Raw genomic sequence first — 21,053 nt, 5'->3', positions numbered from 1 at the left:
GGGTGGCAGCGAGGCCCATGCCACGTTGGCTGCCAAAACCATCAAGAATGTCTCTGCCAGGGAACAGCGAGGGAGGAGCAGGGGACAGCCCTCAAGGTGGTGCCATGGGGCTGCTCTTCTGCCTGCGGACATGGGGTGGATTTTGTTTCACAAATCCAGTGTCCTCTTCTGCACTGGCCCTAGCACCTCCCTTGCTGGGTCAAAGCTTGCCTCAGGCCATCCTTTCTAAGGGGCTTCCTATGGTCATGCTGGTTGTACGTGGAAACATGTTGCTTGTTTCTCCTCTTCTGCTAAGTTGTCCTCTGCACACGAGGTGTCTCTGGAAGGAGACAGCTTGCGATCCCTGCTAAACACTGGAGACTCCCCTCTGCTGTGCGTGGTGTAGAAAAGGGATGATTGCACCAGCTGGTTTTTGGTGGGGTTTTTTTGAGAAAAGGTTTAAAATCCACAAGGGAGAGTAGTCCATTGCAACTTCCCTGACACACTGGAGTTCAGCTGCAGGGCTTGCAGGGTAGAAGAGCAGCATCTAAGCTTGTCTTATCTGTTGTCCACGGAAGAGGGGCTCACGGTGGTGGTGGGTGATGGTTTGTGAATCTCCTGGATAATGAATAGAGACCAAGACCTGTGCCGTTTCACAGCCTCCTCCCCACCTGCCCAGTCCCCACCACAGCATCTGCTGCTGCTCTAAGTGCTGCGGTATGTTTTAATGATATCTTTGATGGCCCTTCTGCAAATTGGGCAGCAAGCGTTGGCCATCTTCTTGAGCTTCAGCCCACAGGAATAGCAGAGACACATGTGTCCACAGGAGTAAATGACTGTGTCTACCATGTTCTCATAGCAGATGGTGCATTCATCTCCCCAGGGGCCTGAGACGGACGGGGAGATGGGTGACTCAGGCAAGCTGATTGGAGAGTTGGGAGCTGTGCCTGAAACACAAAGAACAGGGTCACTCATGCTGCTTAAAAGGCTTCCTGACATCTCAGGGAAATTTCTGCCCTGAAGCTAGGTACAGAGGAAGAAGCCATGCCCTGACAGAAATGGCTGCTTCAGGATCAGGGGTCCTTCCTGTGACCTACTGTCCCACTCACTGAGTCCTGTTTCACATGCCAAGGCTCAGGGCAGAAGAAAGGCAGCATCTGCTGGGATCTGCAGCCCACACAGAGCAAACCAAGAGACAGCTGTTCCCACACAGCAGGGACAAAGAGCAGTTTCACATTTTCAAACTGCTGTCTATTAACAAAGGAGGAAAAGTCAGGAGGGGCAGAGTGAGCCATCTGCTTTGAAAAGGGAGAGGCTGAGGGGTACATGGTGGCAGTAGCTCCCAAGACAAGCAGTGTGTCACCTCTAGGACCAATCCAGGGATGTGGGACCACAGTGCCCGGCTACAATCACCCAATGTGTATCCTTCAAGACAGGGGTGGGGTGGTACCTGCATGGACAGCCTTGAGCTCATAGTGGGTCATTGCTTCAAGAGCTATGAGTTGCTGCAGTAATTATACTTGCCGCACACCCATAATGAGGCCTCACCAATGAAGCCAGATGATCAGAATATTAGCAAGATAATCAGAATATTTCTTTTTTTTTTCCTCAAAACCCATTAAAAATTTAAATGTTTGCTATTACCAGTTATTAGCCTTGAGAAGAGTATCAAAAAGCACTCTTGCTTTGGACAACAATGACAAGGATTTGGTAAGTTATATATCCCACCATCAGTGCCAGAGATCTAAATCTCACTGGAATTCATCAGCATATTAGAAGTTTCATTACTATCTCTTTCTGAAGAGAGTACTGAAGATGTGTGGAGAGGAAAGGGAGGGGGCTGTAGGCATGCCTGTAGCTCCAGTCTAAGCTAGCACGCAACCCGTCACCGCCACACAGCTCTCCAGAAGGAGCTGTGCATCACAGGGCCATGCACATCAGAGAAATTCTGCTGCTTCCCATGGGACCGTTTATGATGAAAAGGGTTGGAGAAATATTGCTGTCTAGGCATCTAAGCAGCTTCCACATAAAACAGACTGGAAATAGCCTTTGCAGAGGCTCTCCCCTCCTCCTTGTGGGAGCTGACAGGAGACTCTGTCGATCGTTGTGGTTTTAGAGTTCTTCTGGGAGACAAGTGTGAGACTATGAAGAGAGGCAGTGCAGGAACAGCAGGGAGAGGCAAAGGAAAGGCAGCAGTGATCCCACCACACTCACCACTGATGGAGCTGCAGAGGGGCCCAGATCCACATGTAGACAAGATGGGGTCAGAGACGCCACTGCAGAGGACGGTGGGGGAATTGGGTGTCGATGTGGGTGAGCTTGGTGTGGACAGTCCCAGCCGCTCAGCTAGTATGGTGGAACCTGCGCCGTGAGAAAAGAAACCTACAATTACCTCTAGAAGTTGGGGCTGATGAGGCACTGGGCTATGTGGCAGGGGATGCAGCGCTCCGTGCTTGCCAGGATTTGTGTCTCATCAGCAAGAAATCCAGGGACGAGATAAAGGAAAAAAATTCATATGCCTTTTTAAATGCTAGCAGCTGGCTGCTCCACTGAAATTTGCTGGAGCTCCTTTAGCCATCATAAACCTTTGTTTCTGCCCTTAAATATGTCTCAAGTCATTAAGTGCAGTTACTTTCCTTATGGTTTCATGCTCCTATGTGCCCTCAGCACTATATCCAGCGATGGGCTTGCAGCCAGTAGAGGACACAGCCTGCAGCAGGGTGGGCTGGACTCCAGCACAAGAACATATCACCTTGTCTAAGCACTCTTTGCTAATCCAGCGCAAAACTGCATCATTCCAGGCTCCAGCAAATTCATGCAAAGTTCCCAGAGACAAACATGAAGGTTTGGCAATTAGGAGACCTTAGCTCTGCTCCCTGCTTGGCCTCTTTTGTAGGGTGGCTTTGGTCAGAGGCAGGGACAAGTCACCAAAATGCATTTGGCTCTGGGATGAGCAAGGAAACCTCTCCCTTTGTTCAGCCACATTTTCTCCACTCCCTGCACGTCTAGATGTGATGGGTCAAGAATGCAGAGCTCCGTCAAATCCCTTCTAGGTGTCCCCAGCTCCATTACCTCCTGCTCTTGCTGCCCACCATCACCTCTGTCTTAGCGTGCTGCCTGCCAGAAAAACTAGTTCTGCCCCACAGCCTGCTTGGCACCCTCCCTCTGTGGATCTCAGCCTCTTTCTTCTGCTGTGGTAACAAGAAGTATCTCAAAGCTGCTTCCAAAAGGGAAAAAAGTGGGAATGCTTAAAACTCTAGCTGCTGCAAAGGTTTTGCAGGGGAACGTCATTGTTAACAATGCAGCTTGTTCTTCGGTAGGACAGTGGTGAGAAGCAGCATACACATGCATGAACCAAGTTATGCTTCCTTGGTGGTAAGAACTAGTCTGCCTATGGTTTTAAAATTTCTAGCTCCCCAGCAGAGAAGACAACCAGCGTAACTCCAAATCAGAACTAAACTACTAAGACTTTTTCATGTTACCATATAAGGAGCTGAGAGACACAGAGGGTTTGGATCTGCAGTGTCCTCGATCAGTCGGAGGCTACTCTCCAGAGAAAAAGCATCAGCAGGAGGCCGGGAAAACCCTGTGCACCAGGAAGGTCCTTCAGTCCCTGTCTGAAGGGAGGCCACCAAGCCAAGGAGGACCAAACGTGGGAAGCAGAGACCCCAGGTGCCAACTGCAGACTGTACAAAAGCAAAGCAGCAGCCAATGCCAGAGTCTCCTGCCCTTTTTAGCAGAACAAGACTGAGCAGTTTAAGTGCAGCACAGGGACTGAGATAGGGTCATGGTTGGGTCAAAATCTGTTCTGAGGACTGCATACCGGAGAAGAAGCAATTAGCTTCAGCCTTCAGTCCCTCCGTTTTACCCCTCTCCAAATGAGAAGCGCTTTGCTCCCAGGCACAGTCTGAAGTTGAGTTATCCTCTATAAAGGGCTTTGGGGCTCTCACACTTGAGATGCTGTAGAGAGGCACCTCCTTTATCACACAGATGGGAGCTGAGGCTGGAGTTTAACTCAGTAAACATGCAAAGGGAGTGATGCAGCCTCAAACGACAGCCACTAGCAATGGCCCTTCCCCTCCAATCTGACAGATGACCGCAGCACAAAACTTGCCCTGTGGGTAACACACACTGTAAACAGGCCCAGCAGGGGCACAGATTTCAGCACGTTCACTGCACACAGAACAAATATGAACACTGAGCAGCTGAACAAGTTTTTCAAGCCTTCCCTCTCCTCCCTGCAGCCTGGAGACATTTCTTCCATTCGGCTGGCACACAGCATGCTGCATTTCTAACACCAACCTGGTCATGCCATTAAATGCAAAATAAAGACTATTAGGAGCATTTTTCTTCCTGGGCTAACAGGAGAATTTGGAGGTGCCCCAAGTATCACAGAGTATGAACTGATGAAGCATGATAGCAGCAGTGCAAATGGCATTTCCACAGTGCAAGGAAAGCTCATCAGTGCAGGAACCACAATCTTCTCTGGTTGTAGCTGGTCTGAGTCCCAAAATAGTCTTACCCCAGACCCAAAGGCCAGCACACACCTTCCAAATTCTTTCTCCTAACACCAGGATCAGTTCTTGACTTTTCTCCAGCACAGAGCTTTGTTTAAAACAATTTGAGTTCCCTACCAGACAAGAGTTCCCTACCAGACAAGACATACTCCTCCCTTGGTGACAGAATAATCAATGTAAGACACGTTACTCACACTGTTAATATATTGCTGGATGGTGTGCAAATACCATGACAAGAAGCATGGAATGAGATCATGTGCAGGGTGGAATGAGTGTGGCCAGCTTGGCTTAACTAAAACCAGATACATGTGCTCAAGGCCAAACACGCTCCCACACAGAGCTCCCACCAAGAGCTAGCTTTCAAACAATGATTTTAAAAATCAAATAATTCTAAACAAATCAATTTAAACATTCTTCCTTTCTCTAAAGCCCCCAGATAAATTGTCTCATGCTTGATCTCAAACATGCTGAACACACTGGAATAAACTTTCAATGGACTTTGAATAAATTCCATTTGTTGTTTTATCTTTGCAAAGTTCAATTTTTAGCAAAATCCAATGTAGATTAACTCTCTGCAGTTCTGTCATCAAGCTGCGAGAGGTGCAAATAAATGAACCTATATGCCCTCCCACAAAAGGAAAGAGAGTATTATATTTTCAGCAGAACAGAGCTTTACCATGGAATGTACAGACAACATCATGCCAGGAATGCTGCTAGGACACTAAATGTTTGTAATTCAAAACGGTCTCACCAAACTGCAATAGGATCAGAAATAAGTGGGATGGCATTCAATACAATCAAATGCAAAATGTAGCACTTAAGCAGAGGTAATCAGATACCCAAATACAGGGCAGGGAATTAGTCCATTCAATTAGAAATACAGCTGTCCTACAGAAAAAGGCCTGGGGATTGCTGGAGGTCACCAGATGATCACAAATCAACAATGCCGTCCTGTTATGAAAAGGTTGGGCCAATCCAGGGTCATGTGAGGCTGATTAAGGACTGGCGCAGGAGCTTGGAGGTACTGTGGTGTCTCTGTCCCTGCAAATGGTCAAAACTTGACCGGACATGGTCTTGTGCTAACTTGGAAGTTAGCCCTGCCCTCAGCAGGAGGTCAGATTAGGTAATTACCAGAGGTCCCTTCCAACCTAAAATATTCTATGATTCTATGATTTTTAGATGGCTGCTAAAATCTGTTCTTCATGAAAGTTTTGGATAAGACAAGAAATAATGGGTTCAGACTCCTAAGGTACTCAGGCTAGACATTATGTAGCTAGTGAAGCACTGTAAAGCACTCAGACTTCCTAGAGAGACTATGGCATCTCCGTCATTAGCAGTTCTTAAGAACAGGAAAGTGAAGTATGTAGTAGCTTGCGATCCCATCCAGCATTTATGATTTTTATGAGTGTAGTTATCTGTATCCATAATTTCCCTTTTATAGAACATCCCAACTGTGACCAAAATACAGCAGCTGTGGGTGTCAGAGATGCTTTTGGCTCTCTATGTCCATTGTGGTGAACAGGGTGGTTTCCCAGAACATTGCAATCCACTCTCAGGGGATATCTCCTGACGCTGTCCCAACTTTTAAACACCTCTCTCTTAATGGCAGCTGTCTGAGGAGAGCTGTACAGTTGAAGGATTTACGTTGGTAAGAAGGCCAGATAGATATAAAGTCAGTACTCCCTAAAAATACAGAAAAATTTCAATTAACTCTCCCTTGCAGTTAATTTATAAAAATATTATTTCTACATTCCTTTCTCATAACGAAGTGATTATGTTGACTTAATTATTACTGCGTAGACCTGAGAGAGATTTGGAAACCAATTACAACAACAAAACCAGGTGGGAAGAGCAATGTGCTGTCTGCATGCTCCTTCGGAATGTGCTTAAGGGCATTTGCTGTGATGGAAGTAAATCCTCAGGGCACTTCTGTGGCCTGGAGCAGGGAGTAGCTGCCATGAATCTGTTCTGCAGCTATTCCCAACCTATTGCTAGCAAGTGGTATATTAATACTCTCACATTTAAACTGTAGCTGAGATGAAAACTACAATAACGCCGAAGAGCATGTTGCTTCTCTGTTACTGTTGACTTGGATCACAGAAGGGTGGGAAAGTGTCAGTTTAAGGTGTTCACAACTCATTTCTTAATTGCTTATACCTGAGAGAGGTGACAGAGAGGCAGGGCCATTCCTGGGACTCAGACTGAACTCCATCAGATTATGAATAACATCCATTAGCCAGTGAAAGGTACCCAGTAGCTTCTTGGGGTTTCACCAGGGCAATCCACTTTTCTAAATCTCTGTCTCCCTTTCTCCTTCATAATTAAATTCAACATTATATAGTCCCATTGCACTTTTTCATATCTTAACTCAAAAGGCCTGCAAGCACAATGTTTCCATCAGAGCACTGGGACTGTGCTTGTGGAAGTCTTGCAGAAACCAGGCTCCACAGGCTGAAGACGTCTGCTACTTTGAAGTGGAAATGCAGAATCACATAGTCTAGAGACTTTGCTTTCAAGGTGGAAAAGAAAGAAATGAGTAATTCCCAGTGTTTGCTGGTTGCTAACAGGAATAAATAGCATGACTTCTGCCCCCAGAATGCTTTCTGGCAATGCCAACCATCATCTCAGGTGTTTCACCCACCCTCTGTTATTTGCATTACCTGTCTAGGCTCTTAATGACTATTTCACAAGCATTGTAAAGAAAATGCATAACCTCTTGGTCTGCACTTAAATTGAATGAATGCGCTTAAATGAACCCATCCTGGTTTTTTCCTGGTGTCCTGGTCTGAGAGCCCCAGGATGAAAGTTCTCTGGGGCTCCCGGCACAGGGGACAGTCACAGCGGGGAGGGGACAGCTGTGGCTGTGGGGAGGAGAGGCTGGGTCAGGTGACCCAAATGGACCAATCACAGTGTTCCTACCCATGATGCTCACTATATAAGGGCGCCTAAGAAGCCCTCCTGCTTTCTGTGCCTGCTGGGCTGGGGAGGCTGTGTTGGCTGTTTGTCTTCTCTCCCTGTGCTGCTGGTGTTTCTGCCTCTGGTTTTTCCCACTCCAGAGGAGCACTGTTTGACAGAACAGAGTGTCTTCTCTCCTAGGTGGGAGACGTACAGCTCCTTTCCCAATTTTTTGGACTGTTGTTGGGACTTTGGGCTCCAGTGCTCCTGTCCACTGCCCGCTCCAGTCTGGGACTCTTCTGCTCGGGACCTAGTTGTCGTCTGGATGGTGTGAGTTCTGTATTAACATATTCTCTTGTATCTTTGAATATATTTGTATACTCGAGTAATATCTGTATATATATTTTAACGTATCCATTGTTATTGCTAGTATTGTTCTTTTTTGTTAAACTGGTTCAAGTTCCTTTTCACTCTCAAAGTCTTTCTCCCTGGTTCCCCTGTTATCCTCCCCTGTGAGGGCCATGGTGGGGTCACAGAGACCCTCTGCCAGAGTTTAGTGGCTGGCCCAACCTTAAACTTTGACATCTGTCTTACAGGATGCTGTCAGTAAATGACCACTCCTGTCCAACTCACAGTTCACGTAATCTGATAATCTTCACCTTTCTAATGAGCTTTCCTTACCCATAACTATCTTAAGGACTATGCCAGGATCTTAACTAAACACCATACCTAGAAGACTACGGGAACCTCCTGCTGTAGTTTCTAAGGAAGATAAGTTTTACACAACATATTGACTTGCCCATATGCTAAATATCATGTGGAGATGACCCCTCCTCTTCTAGTAACACATTTGCTGCATAAAGAGGACAGCTAATAAAGGTCAGGTAATTACCGATAGCAATCACAGATTTTCAATGCCGCTCCATCTGCGGGTCCCACAGCTTCCAACACACACTGGAGAAGATTAGAACAGCTGCTGCAAGCTGGCTGCAGGCTTCAACTGGCATATTTAAGGGTGCTCAAGAGAGCTGTGCACTTCCTACATTTTAGTCCAGTGAGCACTGAGAACATGATAGTCATAGCCATTAGATGCCTTTCAAAACTCTCAACTTGATTTCTCTTTGTTAGGAGCCAGATTTTTAAGTCTATCAGCTGAAATAATTCCCTTACCTCTAAAACTGCTCAATATCTATTCTCACATTTAACACTCTGAATTATCAGGACTATTGATTTTGTTATCTAAATAGGATCAGTGTTCTTTCAAAAATCTGGCACAACTGTGGACACTGAGCTCATGTGAACATCTGCCTAAGGAGGTCTGTCCCATAACAAATGAGCTCCTGCAGGGTGTGTGGGCCATAATGTTACTGAGATTGGTTACTAGACTAACTTAACCCTGTGTCATATCTTTGCTTAACCTAATGTACAGATCTTTGGCTTTATAGTGACCACTAGCATGTGAACACCCTTGATAAATAACCATGTGCAAGACTGGTAGGACTGGAACCTCATTTTTGGTCCTTACTATTTTTATTTTTTTTTAACTGAAAAAATCTTCTGTATGTTTTGTCTTTTTTCTGCTCATGCATGTAGCTTGGTTAGAACTTTCCCTCTTTATTTTTAACTGTATTCATTCACCTGTTTCAGAAAAAGGTAGAGATAAACTATTAGAGAATGTAGACTGATGGAATTACACAGCTCTGTCTCGTATTACAAGAGCAAAAGCCATACTGAAGATGCAGTGGGGAACTTGGAACTGTATGCTAAATGTGTATTCTTCCAATTGAGTGGAAAGACACAGTGTACAGAGATCTCCTGGGTTCTTTGTCCTATCTTCTCCCAGAAAATTTCTGTCTTTGGATGTTCCCGAGGCAAATGTCAGACTAACATCTCCAAGTTGATACCAATACTAGAAACACTGATGTTCCATCAGAAACGTGTGTCTTACCAAGACCAGCTTTGCAAGAGCGAAATCCTTCCATGTTATATTTCAGTAAATGGTTTTCACTAAAGCAAATGTTTCACCAGATGTCGAGAGAGCGGCAAGATACAGTTTCAGCAAGATAGTCTCAATGCTAAAATGACAGCCGTCCCCACAGCATGCTTTCTGCTCCAAAGAGCAGCCATGTACATTTCTGCACATGATCACATTTTCTTGCCTCCAGCAAAGGATGTGGGAGAGCTATTCTGTTCCCCAGGGCCACCCAGGTCTTGCCCAACAGGGACTTTTGAATCCATCATGCTAAAACAAAGGAACAAAGCACCTGTTGCTGCCTGAGCACATGGTAGTTAAAGATCAACAATAATGCCAGGGAAGGATGTAAGCATATCCATCACTTCTGAATGCTATAAAATACATGTATTTACACAGCCATTCGTTACGTTCCCACGGTGACAGGAACAATACTCCATTGACCAGAAATCAGAGCTTCCTTCCCCTTGGGGCCAATGGTTTTTGGCCAATCATGTTCTCAGAGCTCAGCCTCTGTGTTGCAGCTCATCTCTGCCTCTCAGGTGACTGACATCAGTTGATGATCCATGAGGTTTCTTTTGCATTCAAGTATTTCCTGGAGGATTTGAAAACTGTTCTGAATAGAACAATGTTACATTTTGTTCTCTACACGAAAACATAAGGGATTTTGCATTATGCTACAGCAAAGTCCAGAAATAGGTCAAAAAGCAGCCTGGCAGATTTTGTATGCAAAACCATAAGGCCTGTGCTTGCAGATGGATGTCAGACACCCACTGTTGGGGGAAGTAAAAGTTAGATCCAAGCCACATAGAAAGCAACAGTTCAGTCTTCCACGAGGATCAGAAAAGGTGTGCACTTGATGGCTTCACTGGAGCACTGCTGTCTGCTGTGTCCAGAAGGGCAGCAGGGCACTACCACATCTATTACCCTCCTGCAGTCGTATGCCCACTCCAGCTAAGTAGGAGAAACACGAAAGCTCCAGACACCACAGAAGTTTTTGATTCAGCAGCTCTTACAGCCTAAGCCCAAGAGTATCTTTTCTGACCTGACAGGTGAAGTTCAGCTGCTACTCAACACTTCATCCTGCAAAACATCTAGCTGAACTGAAGTGAAGGGGCCTCTAATGGGGCTCCATCTCTCAACCTGAGAAATAACAGACCAATTAAGTACCCAGAGAGATGCTTAGATCAAGAAGAGGTAAAATGAAGGCTGGAGTAAGTAGCTGAATCACATGAAAAATAATAGTTGGAGCTTTCATATTGTTGAAGAAAAATGAAACAAAAAGCCCTCCAAAAGATCTCAAGTATTAATTAACTTGACAAAAAAATGTTTCTGTTCTAAAACAGCACCTTTTTCAGACCCAACTTAAAAAGACTATTTGACTCAGAGAATTTGGGAGACAACAACCAAAGTAGTTCTGTGAGCAAAAGGAAAATCGCTGCCTAACCCAGCACCTCCAAGTTCTGGTCATCTATAAATAGTGTGGTAGATGTATAGAGGAGACAAATACTTTCACTTTTCTTGGTCAGCACTGCTCTGAATTACTATGGAACACTCTACTGGATGAAAAGGCATCTCACAAAGAAGGATAAGAAAGAGTTTAGTCTGCTATGTCACTCTCGTGGTGGCCAGAATAACTAACTCATGCCCATGTTAGTTCAAAGAATAGGCAGATTTTATCTGGCCTGACAGACAAGTTGCAATTCAAAGAGGCTGGTCTATGATCCCATATTCTGTGTATTCACCACAGGCAAGCAAAGACGTTATGTCGTAAGGGCGATCTATACATCACTTACTATGAACATCTCACTGCAGCCAGGGGTGGTTTACTATCCTGGTGATGATACTCATTTCTGCTATTTTGGAGGACAGGATGAGACATAAGGCCTGTGGCTGTCGCTTAGAGGATGTCCGCTTGCTGGCTGACAGCTCAGTACATGGGCTAATGCTCACTGACTTACCCATAGCAAGTGTGGGTTAAATATGTCAGGTGTGATGAGATGCCAAAAAAGTGCCATGAGCAGGTATTAACTCTGACATTGCTGACACTGACCACAAGGGACAAGCACTTCACTGCATGCAACTCTCTGTGACCATGCAGTTTTGCAAGGCACAAGTTATAAAGCAACGTGTCCTTTCTAACACAACAGCTTCTCCTTGTGTTAATTCTCCTTTAAAACAATGAATATAAACCAGGATGTGAATGGAGAGCTCTGTGCAGTGCTAGAATCAAAGCCAGAAGTTATGAACACTGTAATGCTCTTGTGTAGCTCTTACAACTTAACATCAGTAATGTGTACTTGCAGTGAGAAACAAAATCATGCATGATTGGAGGGTTTATGAAGAGGCATCAATTAATACAAATGGATGTCTTTCTAAGAGGCACGGAATATTAACTCTCTTTGTTCCTCCCTAGTCTCTGATACCACAAAACACAAAGTACCCTGCAGTGCAAAGGAACTCCAGGCGGTTAAGTGCCACACAACACAGGCCTGTTAGATCCAAATCAGCTTGATGAAGCCATTTTCCATACAAATGGGAAATGTTTCCAAAATAAAATTAAAAATACCCCACAACATGGATGATAAAACTTTGAGGCACTTCTAAACTGAACTGTGTTAAAGGAAGAGATTCATTACGTGCATTTCTGTACAACAATGTTAGGCACTTATCAGGCTTCTCTTGTGCTGTGTATAACTCAGCAATTTTCATATCACTGGAATGAAAGAAGGTGGGGAAGGATCAAGTTTCCAAATGAGTAATGTAGTGGCCACCTCAGAGAACAGAGATGAGAGAGTGTGATTTACTACTGCAAAGAACTCTCTTCTCAGAGCTGGAGAACCAAGATCCCAGATTCTCCTTGACAGTGTGAGATACTTTTCTACAAACTTTACCTACTGGCTGCACCATGGGCAGTGTGTATAACAACTGTACATCATGATTATAGTTTAAATATTTTGTATGCTTGCTGCAGTAATTGCATGTGCAAAGTCAGTATATAACTGCACCCAGAGTTGAGAAGTTTTTTGGAAGGAATGAATACTCTGCCACAGAATGCTGGAGTCCTGGGACAGTCAAGAAGCAACCACAGGCTAATAGAATTGTTTACATAGGAATGGACTAAAGCCTGGCAAAACTCAGGGTCAGATGAGATCAGCTCTTGAAAAAGCCCTACGGATTCTTAGGAGGATCACAGAATCACAGAATGTTAGGGGTTGGAAAGGACCTCAAAAGATCATCTAGTCCAGCCCTCCTGGCAGAGCAGGATCACCTACAGTAGATCGCACAGGAATGTGTCCAGGTGGGTTTTGAAAGTCTCCAGAGGAGGAGACTCCACAACCTCCCTGGGCAGCTTGTTCCAGTGCTCTGTCACCCTCACAGTGAAAAAGTTTCTCCTCATGTTGAGGTGGAACTTCCTATGTTCTAACTTAAACCCATTATTTCTTGTTCTATTACTGGGCACCACTGAGAAGAGATTGTCCCCTTCCTCTTGACACCCACCCCTCAGATATTTATATACGTTGATAAGGTCCCCTCTCAGCTGTCTCCTTTCAAGGCTGAACAGACCCAGTTCTCTCAGTCTCTCTTCATAGGAAAGATGTTCAAGTCCCTTAATCACCCTCATAGCTCTCCATTGGACTCTCTCCAGTAGGTCTCTGTGTCTCTTGAACTGGGGACCCCAAAGCTGAATACAGTATTCCAGGTGTGGTCTCACCAAGGCAGAGTAGAGGGGTAGGAGAACTTCCCTAGACCTGCTGGACACACTTTTAATGCACCCCAGGATCCCATTGGTCCTCTTGGCCATGCGGGCACATTGCTGTCCCAAATCAAGTAGGGCAGTGTGATGAATGTGAGGGAAGAGGCAACATGGACAGCACTACTAGGACTGCTAAGCTTGACCACCAGTAAGAGTGTTAATGGGCACAACTTTGAGTAAGCCAGTCTGTCATGGGATTGACTCCAGTTTGCCTCTACACACTGGCACTGAGAGCACTTCAAGTTTCACTGTTGACTTAAAGAGCCCTTTGCCAGCACATTTTGTCCCATGGTAGTCTGCCGAACTGACTCCCAATTTGGTCTTTTGCTCGCTGCTGTTGTCAGAAATCACACGGAACCAAGGATTCACACCTGTTCTGTCTGCAAGTCTCTGGTCAGCTCTTTCTTCCCTGTCCCCACCTCCCCCCACCCAGTTTTGAGCCCACTGTCCAATTTCAAGAAAGTCTGAAAGAAGGATGGAAACCTCGACAACAACTAATTTCTAAATATTTTGCAACGGGCAGCTAAATAGGAGCCCCAACTCATATGGCCATGGTAAAGGAGGCAGGAGAGCTGAGCCCACACACTGCATTTATCCAGCATGGATGGGAATACAGACTCGCCCACACCAAATGCTGGCCCTTTGGTTGTTGTTTTCAGGTCTAATGTTGGCTCTTGGCCAACACCAGGAGACATCCAGAGAGCTCCAATGTTGTGCAGCTGTTCTGGTGTGGCAGGACTTACTGAAGTGCATGGATAGAATCCGCACACAAAGCAACTCAGCTTCATTAGTATGACTATTGATGGAACATGTTATTTCATTGCTCAAAAGAAAACCTCAATAATGCTGGAAAGGATGAAATTCGCAAGGGAAACCACACCAAAACAAATGCCCAACAAAATAAAGGAGACGAAGGAAGATGTTTTACATGCTGGTGATTCACTCCAAGACAAAAGAAAATGAAAGAATATCCCCAACCATGTGGATCCCCAAATACTAAATATATAAACTTATTGCTGTGATAGCTCCTCCAGACATGAGTCACACATTTTAAAACCTTATGGGGTCAATCAATTTAACTTCTTAAATGAATTACACCACCAAAAACAGCCCAAAACCAGACCAGTATATCCAGACTGGTTCATTTCATCCTTTCAGAGCTGTTGATAAAACTGTGTGAGCTGAAATGCTTACCAGCAAAAGCTGAAAGCAGTAAATCAAATTTAATAGGGTGGTTTTGTCAACTGTACAGGAACAATTCCTGAAAAAAAAACAACCCAAGACTAACCTAATGGAATCCCTAAAGGATATACAAAGACTGTTTAATTTCTACAACGCCCGATGAACTGGGTTTCTGTTTGGTTGTTTTTATGTGTATAACCCACAGAGTTTCTGAATTAAGACAGCACCTTACATATAAAATATTGAGAAGGGCAAAAAAGATCTATTACCTCTCTCATTGGCTGGTTCCTGTAATTAATTACCATCACTTACGTTTCATTTAAATTTGTGTCCCTTCATTCTCCAGCAGCTTAGTGGGTTTTTTATGCTACTATCTGCTACATTAAAGTGCTGTCCTCTTCCATTTGTCTGCCCTCCAAGTTGATCAAGTTGCCTTTTAACCTCTTCTTTGCTGCTAATTGGCATGCTTCAATTATCCCCATGACTGTAGCCTCTGACTCTGCTACAGTGGTGCCTGGGTTTAATTTGTTTTCCCTTTGCTGGAGTGACATAAAGAAAAATAGTGTTTCCAATATTGTCTTTATTTTCTGCCTTCTTATTTCTCCTACAGCAAATAAATTGCCAGTATATGATGCCAGATTGATAAAATGGAAACAGAATTCTTTATTATTAAAACAACTCCACACTGCTCTCCTCTTTTATGGAGTTCTGTAAGATCATCAGCCTGGGTAAAAATGGTCTGCCCTGATATTTAGCTTAGGAAATAAATGCTGTATCCCCAACACTGTGGAATGACTGCAGCCAGAAAATGTGAGCTTCTATGGTAAAGCCACAAGCCAGGAGACACTAAACTTGGTCCTGCTCTGGGTCGCGACCAAATAACTAATCTGAAGGCATGAAAGGTAGTATCCAGTGATCAATATCCTGAGCCATCCTGTTCTCTGAGTCAAAAATAAACCTTCTCTAGGTGCAAGAGTGGCATTGCTGCTCTCCACCTTCTCCATCCTCCAAACAAAACAGAAAATCTGGAGACGCAGCAAACCAGCAACTTTAATTTCATTTTATGGTCTGCCGTAGCACTGATGTTCCCTTAATACTGCATAACATTACTTTGATTAATCTAATAATGGTATGCCCCCAGAAATAGAATGAGATCTGCTACTTAAGATAGGTTTGGTACATTTATGCCTCTTGCAGTGTTTGTGTCTCATTTATTTCAAGGATATGGAACTATTTTTATTAAACTAGAAAAAGATGACTATAAACATGTCTTCTCCTGTGATATAAAGCTCAAAGTACAAAAGACGGATCACACAAAATTACCCTTGCTGGCATTCTGAAGATGGAGCTTGTCATTAGAAAGATGAACATTTTGTATTCTTCTTACATTTTTTAATATTATAATGACAGATATTATGGCAAGCACCATAATATGTTCCACTGCAGTGCAAACAGTGCATTTCACCTCCCTAATAACATTGCAAAAGCGAGAGATGAGAGTTCATTATTTTCTTTACCTTCTGTCGGGTATTGCTGATGCATGTAATTACTGCAGCTGTAAAGATGTGCAGCGCTGGGCCAGTGTCAGTGCTCTTCTCTGGGCAGTTGCACCGTACTGTTATTGTACTGATAGTGTGACTGTACTGCTCCCAGCATTATTATACTGGAAATAAAGGCCTGAAAAGCTCTATTTTTATTTTAACACCTGTTAAAAATTATAGGCAAGCTCCAGCTTCATGGCTGTTAATTAGGCAGCCTGCTTCCCACACTGATGTGGACAAAGCTGCGCACTCAGCAGCATCCTACCCTTTCCTTGAGAGAGGCAAGGTCAGCAAGTCCATTTCTTTTCATTTACATGTCACTTAAGAACAATAGCCCATTCTCAGCTTCTCTTCCAATGACTGAGGCCAGAAAAGTCTGTTAAGTGTTCACAAATACAGGCAGTAAGGAGTTTTCCAACTCAGCAGAATTCATTTAGAGAGAATGGATTAAAGCTAGAGATGGATCAGTTCAGATTGGACGTTAGGAACAAGTTCTTCCCCATGAGGGTGGTGAGACACTGGCACAGGTTGCCCAGAGAGAGGGTGGAAGCCCCATCCCTGGAAGTTTTTAAGGCCAGGCTGGATGGGGCTCTGGGCAACCTGGTCTAGTGGGGATTGTCCCTGCCCATGGCAGGGAGGTTGGAAGTAGATGATCTTTAAGGTCTCTTCCAACTCTGACAATTCTATGATTGATTCTATGATTCTATGATCTAAATGCAGATTTATCTAACACATGCACTGGAAGCATATGGGTTTGGGCTGAACTTGTGAGCAGGTGGGGAGGACGTACACGGGCAGGTTTCCCTGGGATGTAGGAGGCTGGTGTTCAAGTCCATGCTCTGTTGACTTCTGTGTGAGGACATGATTCTGGTCTCTCTGGTGAGACACATCCTCACTACCCTGTTTTAGGAGCCATTGCACACGAGCCATTTGCTCTGTGCAAAACTGGCAGAATTAGTGATCTCATATGAAAGGAAGCACTGGTCGATGACTTGCTTTTACCAGCAGCTCAACGACCTGAGGATGTTTTCCTTCTAACATATACATAGCATTTAGCCTACCACTTTACTGGGATCTGTTTGACTTCACCTACCATTATCACAATGACATGTTGGTGGAGAGAAGAACTAGCCATGCATTATGTACAGTACTCACAATAAACGTAATTAGACTGAATTACCAGGGATTGAGTCTTGGGCTCTGGGAAATAAATTGCAGTATTATATTTATCATCTATGAGCCTTTAACAGCCACAAAACAATCAGAGCATAGGCTTATGGACAATTTTAAGTAAATTACATAGGGCACTTCATACTGTGATTAAGGTGAACTGGACCCTGCGGACAGATGTGTGTGTTCAGCACAATTTATCTTCAGAGACTCTAAATCCTAAAATATAAGGTGTTGGTTGACTTTTGGGTTTGTTTGGGTTTTGTGGGGTTTTTTTCCTGTTTTTTTTCTTGTTGGCTAAGGGGCATGTTAATAGTGAAGCTTTGAACAAAAAGGAACATAAATATATTTAAAGTTAAATGAATATAACAGTATAAACAAGAAAGGAGCAATTTAAAATCATCTCCAGTTAGAGGGGTACCAGGAATTACATCGTTCTCAGAATCCATCATTTATTTTCTGACACTGAGAGCAGCAGAACCATGATATGGTCCAAATTCATGGCCAAACATCCTACGCTTGCATCCAATACACCCAGAAGCAAATTTGATCCTGAGCAAATGCTATTTCAATGCTTTTCCTTCCACACCTTCAAAACATGACTTTCAGCATTTAAATGAAGTACTTCAGCAAGTAGAGCTAAAAAACTAAGCAAAAATATCAAGAGAAAGAGGCCATCTCTTCAGAGGTTCATCAACCTGTATGAGCTACACTGCCTAAAACAAGGCTGAAGGACAAGGAAAGCCCTCTCCCGTGGAGCAGGTCAGTGCCACGCTCCATGAGCTGCTGTGATCAGGAGGCACGGAGGCTCCTCTCTGCTTGCTAGCCTGACCCTCAATATGAGCCTGAGGAAAGCAAGGGGACCGCTCTTTTGGGAACCCATTATGTTAGATGGCTAACACACAGAAAAGGGCATCAGCTCTCATTTTTCCTGCTGGCTATGCCCTACACTAGTTCAGCCTAAACCATCTCTCCTGCCCCTTCCTTGTTTCTCCTAGGTCAGTGGTGACTCATCTGTACTTTAATGGAGGTCTCTGAGGCTTAATTCATTATCTGAAAACAGCTTTGAAACCATCAAGTAAAGGATGCTAAAGAAATGCAAGGAGGTAAGCATCGCAACTCATATCCATGTGCTAGCATGTGCCTTTGCTTTTTTTTTCCCCTATCCTTTAATAAAAAAAAAAAAATTGTACCTGATCCTAGAGCTTGGAGGGAGCCATTCATTCCCTCCACCCTTCTCTCATGACGCATCCCCCCACCTTGCTTTCTGGTGTGTGAGATTTGGAAAAACGGGGTCCAACATACCCAACAATCGAATTTGCATGACTGCACCATGTAAAACGAAGAACATCCAGAGGGGCTGGGAACAGTCCACGCAGACCTGCATGCCAGTGCCGGCACCGTTGTGACTCAAGTGCAGCTCACCATCTGAATTCACCATAAACCCCAGGATGTCTCCGCTCTGGAGGGGCACCACAACTCGGCAGATGGCCCAGAACTCCTTTCGATCAACCAAGGACTCAGGGTTATAGGGGAGGTCACTGGGGCGCAAAGTGCTGGGGTCGCAGGACGTCACCCCGTAGGACAGCGTTCCCGTGCGCACAGCGTTGGACTTGTTGATTTTGACAAAAATGGTTTCATTGATCCGAAGGGGTCTGCTGGTGAAAACTAAAGTCCTCTCCTCCCGGGCGTGCTCCAGACGGGCCACGGTTTGGTCGTCGAGGATTTTGATGTGGGGTCCCCGGAGGTGGTGGAAGCGGAGGTCGCTCTCCAGCTGGGAGGGGAGGAGGTGGGAGTGCTGGGAGTTTAGGGAGTTCTGCGGGATGGGACATGTGGTGGCCGTCACATGGAAGGTCTCCTCCTGCAGGTTGAGGTCGCACAGGCTGACCGAGAGGCGCGTGTCCTCCGTCTCTCGCCGCAGCGAGGGCCGACGGATGGCGGTGAAGGAGCGGGGCCGCAGGCAGTCAGGAGGGATGATTTCACTGTCTGCAGAAAGAGAGGAAACAAAAAAGGGGTCACTTCAGAGAATATTAGAATGTACAGGAGTTTGCAAATTGCTGTCGGTTTGACTGATACATTTAAAAGGAAAAATAGGAGGGCTGCTGCCATTAATAAATTTTCCCCTTTAAAATACTGAAGCAGAGCATCTTAAGATGTATTTGCATTCAGTTGCTGTTCTCATACTTTCCCCACCAGCATCAACATTTTCAGCTTTTGAGCAGGCAGACTCAAAATCGATGGGAAGAATTGAGCAGGGGAGGCTCTCCTTGGAGATGGGAAGCAGAGGGTAAGTATCTGAAACATACTCTGAACACACCAATCAATATCTGTACAGGCTCCAAGTTTTCATCCCCTCTATATTGTCTACAGTAATTCTCATAGATCTAGGAAAGAAATATCTAACTACACTTTTTTTTTAAATTTTAAAATAAATGCTATGTTCAGTTCTAATTTATTTATCATCATATGAAATTTAATTAATATTCCTGTATATAATTAATCATTAGTGTTCCAGTGCTCACTGCAAACTAGTACAGATATGGATTTCACAGTGCAGAACTTGGGAATATGCAGTTTTCTATAAATAATGTACAATCATTTATTATCTCCAAGCTAAATAATTAAAAATCAAATCCACTGGTATATAACAAAGAAAGATGGTGCTTACACATTCAAATCCACCCGTGGAAAGAGAATTGCATCTTATCCTTTTCGTTGGTATCACCTGCTGTTTCAAGAGCTAATCATCAATTTATTTGATTCTTTTTTCTAAGGAACATAATCACCTATCTTTAATGCCTAAATTGCTTTTATTTAACATACCCTTAGCTATGCTGTTGCAGTAGAAATTTTAAAGAGCAATATGCTGAGAAAGAAAACATTATTTAAACTTATTATAAAAGTAAGTTGAGATAATGCCAGGATTTATATTTATGCCTGACTTTGTAAACTTTGAGAAGCGTGTAGCATCAAGAAACTCTTCACTGTGACAAAAAAATGAGCATGTGGATAGTTCTCTGCAAACGTTATAATAAGCTATGACCCCATACCGACTGTTCTTCTGCAGGAGCTCTGCCTAAAGACTGTTGTGGCTTCAAGCCCAAGCCCAGGCAGTATGAGGTAGGGCCATCCCGTACAGCACAGCTCCTCGCAGGTGGCACAAACCAACCTCACCAGGCCCCAGCCTGGGACCTGCTGCAAACACAGCTCAAGGAGGAACCACAATAAGAGGCAGAGCAGCAGAGACTCGTTCCTAACCTGCCTGTTAGGCCCTTGCAATAGGCAGCTCTTCCAGCCACATATCCTTGGGATTTTCTTTTATGACAAGAAGGATTTTCTTACTGGGGGGTTTTCCCAATGGGATGCACCCTCTCTCAGTACACTAGAGTAGTGGCTCTGCACTGTTATGCCAAGGAGAAATGCCAGCTACTGAATAACCAACATCTCCTGCAATATCTGAGGTCTGACTAACAGCCTTTCCTGCCCTCTGCTTCTGGGAGCCCTGACAAGAGCACACCCACACACAGTTTGGCCTCAGTAGAGCTCTTTGCTTTGCTTAAACTGGATTATTCCAGGCTCCTCTTTAAATAAACTGCTATTACAAGGGAAGCACAGCCTCAAAATAAAAATGGACTTTCTTTCTCATATTTGTTTTTCCCCATGCTGATATTTCAGCTTCTCTTCCCAGAAGTTAATTAAAGAAAAGGAGGAATAAATAAAATCAGAAATTACCCCAAGTAATCTAGAACTGGGTCACATTAATGTTTTGTAATATATGCGCTAGTATTTGCACTGCAAGTGTTCCTGGATAGAATTAGACTTATTTTACCCTCCTTTGGCTGGAAACCTACATAGAACAAATTAATACTGGCAGCTGATGACGATCCTTTGGTGTAGGTGAATGGGTAAAGACCTTTCTGAATAGGAACAGAAGGTCCTCTCTATTTTATTCCCTGTAACTATGCATGTGCAGCCTGGCTGACAACTGTGATGTGTGGGTAGCTTGCAGCCAGGATTTTGAAAGAGCTTGTTTTCCACCA

At 44.3% G+C, this 21,053-nt stretch overlaps 1 protein-coding gene across 1 annotated transcript in view; it reads right to left on the bottom strand.

Moving 5' to 3' along the window:
- Positions 1–430: 430 nt before the first annotated feature.
- The window catches only part of NEURL1 (neuralized E3 ubiquitin protein ligase 1), a gene marked incomplete at its 5' end in the record, with an annotated part of 62,943 nt that continues 42,320 nt past the window's right edge, over positions 431–21,053 (bottom strand). Inside the window, 3 exons of the mRNA XM_009867054.1 lie at positions 431–926; positions 2,194–2,340; positions 18,319–18,999. Of these exons, the coding sequence (XP_009865356.1) occupies positions 685–926; positions 2,194–2,340; positions 18,319–18,999 (1,070 nt within the window). The remainder of the gene's footprint in view (positions 927–2,193; positions 2,341–18,318; positions 19,000–21,053) is intronic.

The sequence above is a fragment of the Apaloderma vittatum genome, unplaced genomic scaffold (assembly GCF_000703405.1).
Source record: "Apaloderma vittatum isolate BGI_N311 unplaced genomic scaffold, ASM70340v1 scaffold8253, whole genome shotgun sequence".
NCBI lineage: Eukaryota > Metazoa > Chordata > Aves > Trogoniformes > Trogonidae > Apaloderma > Apaloderma vittatum.
This window is presented reverse-complemented; position numbering and strand designations above follow the sequence as displayed.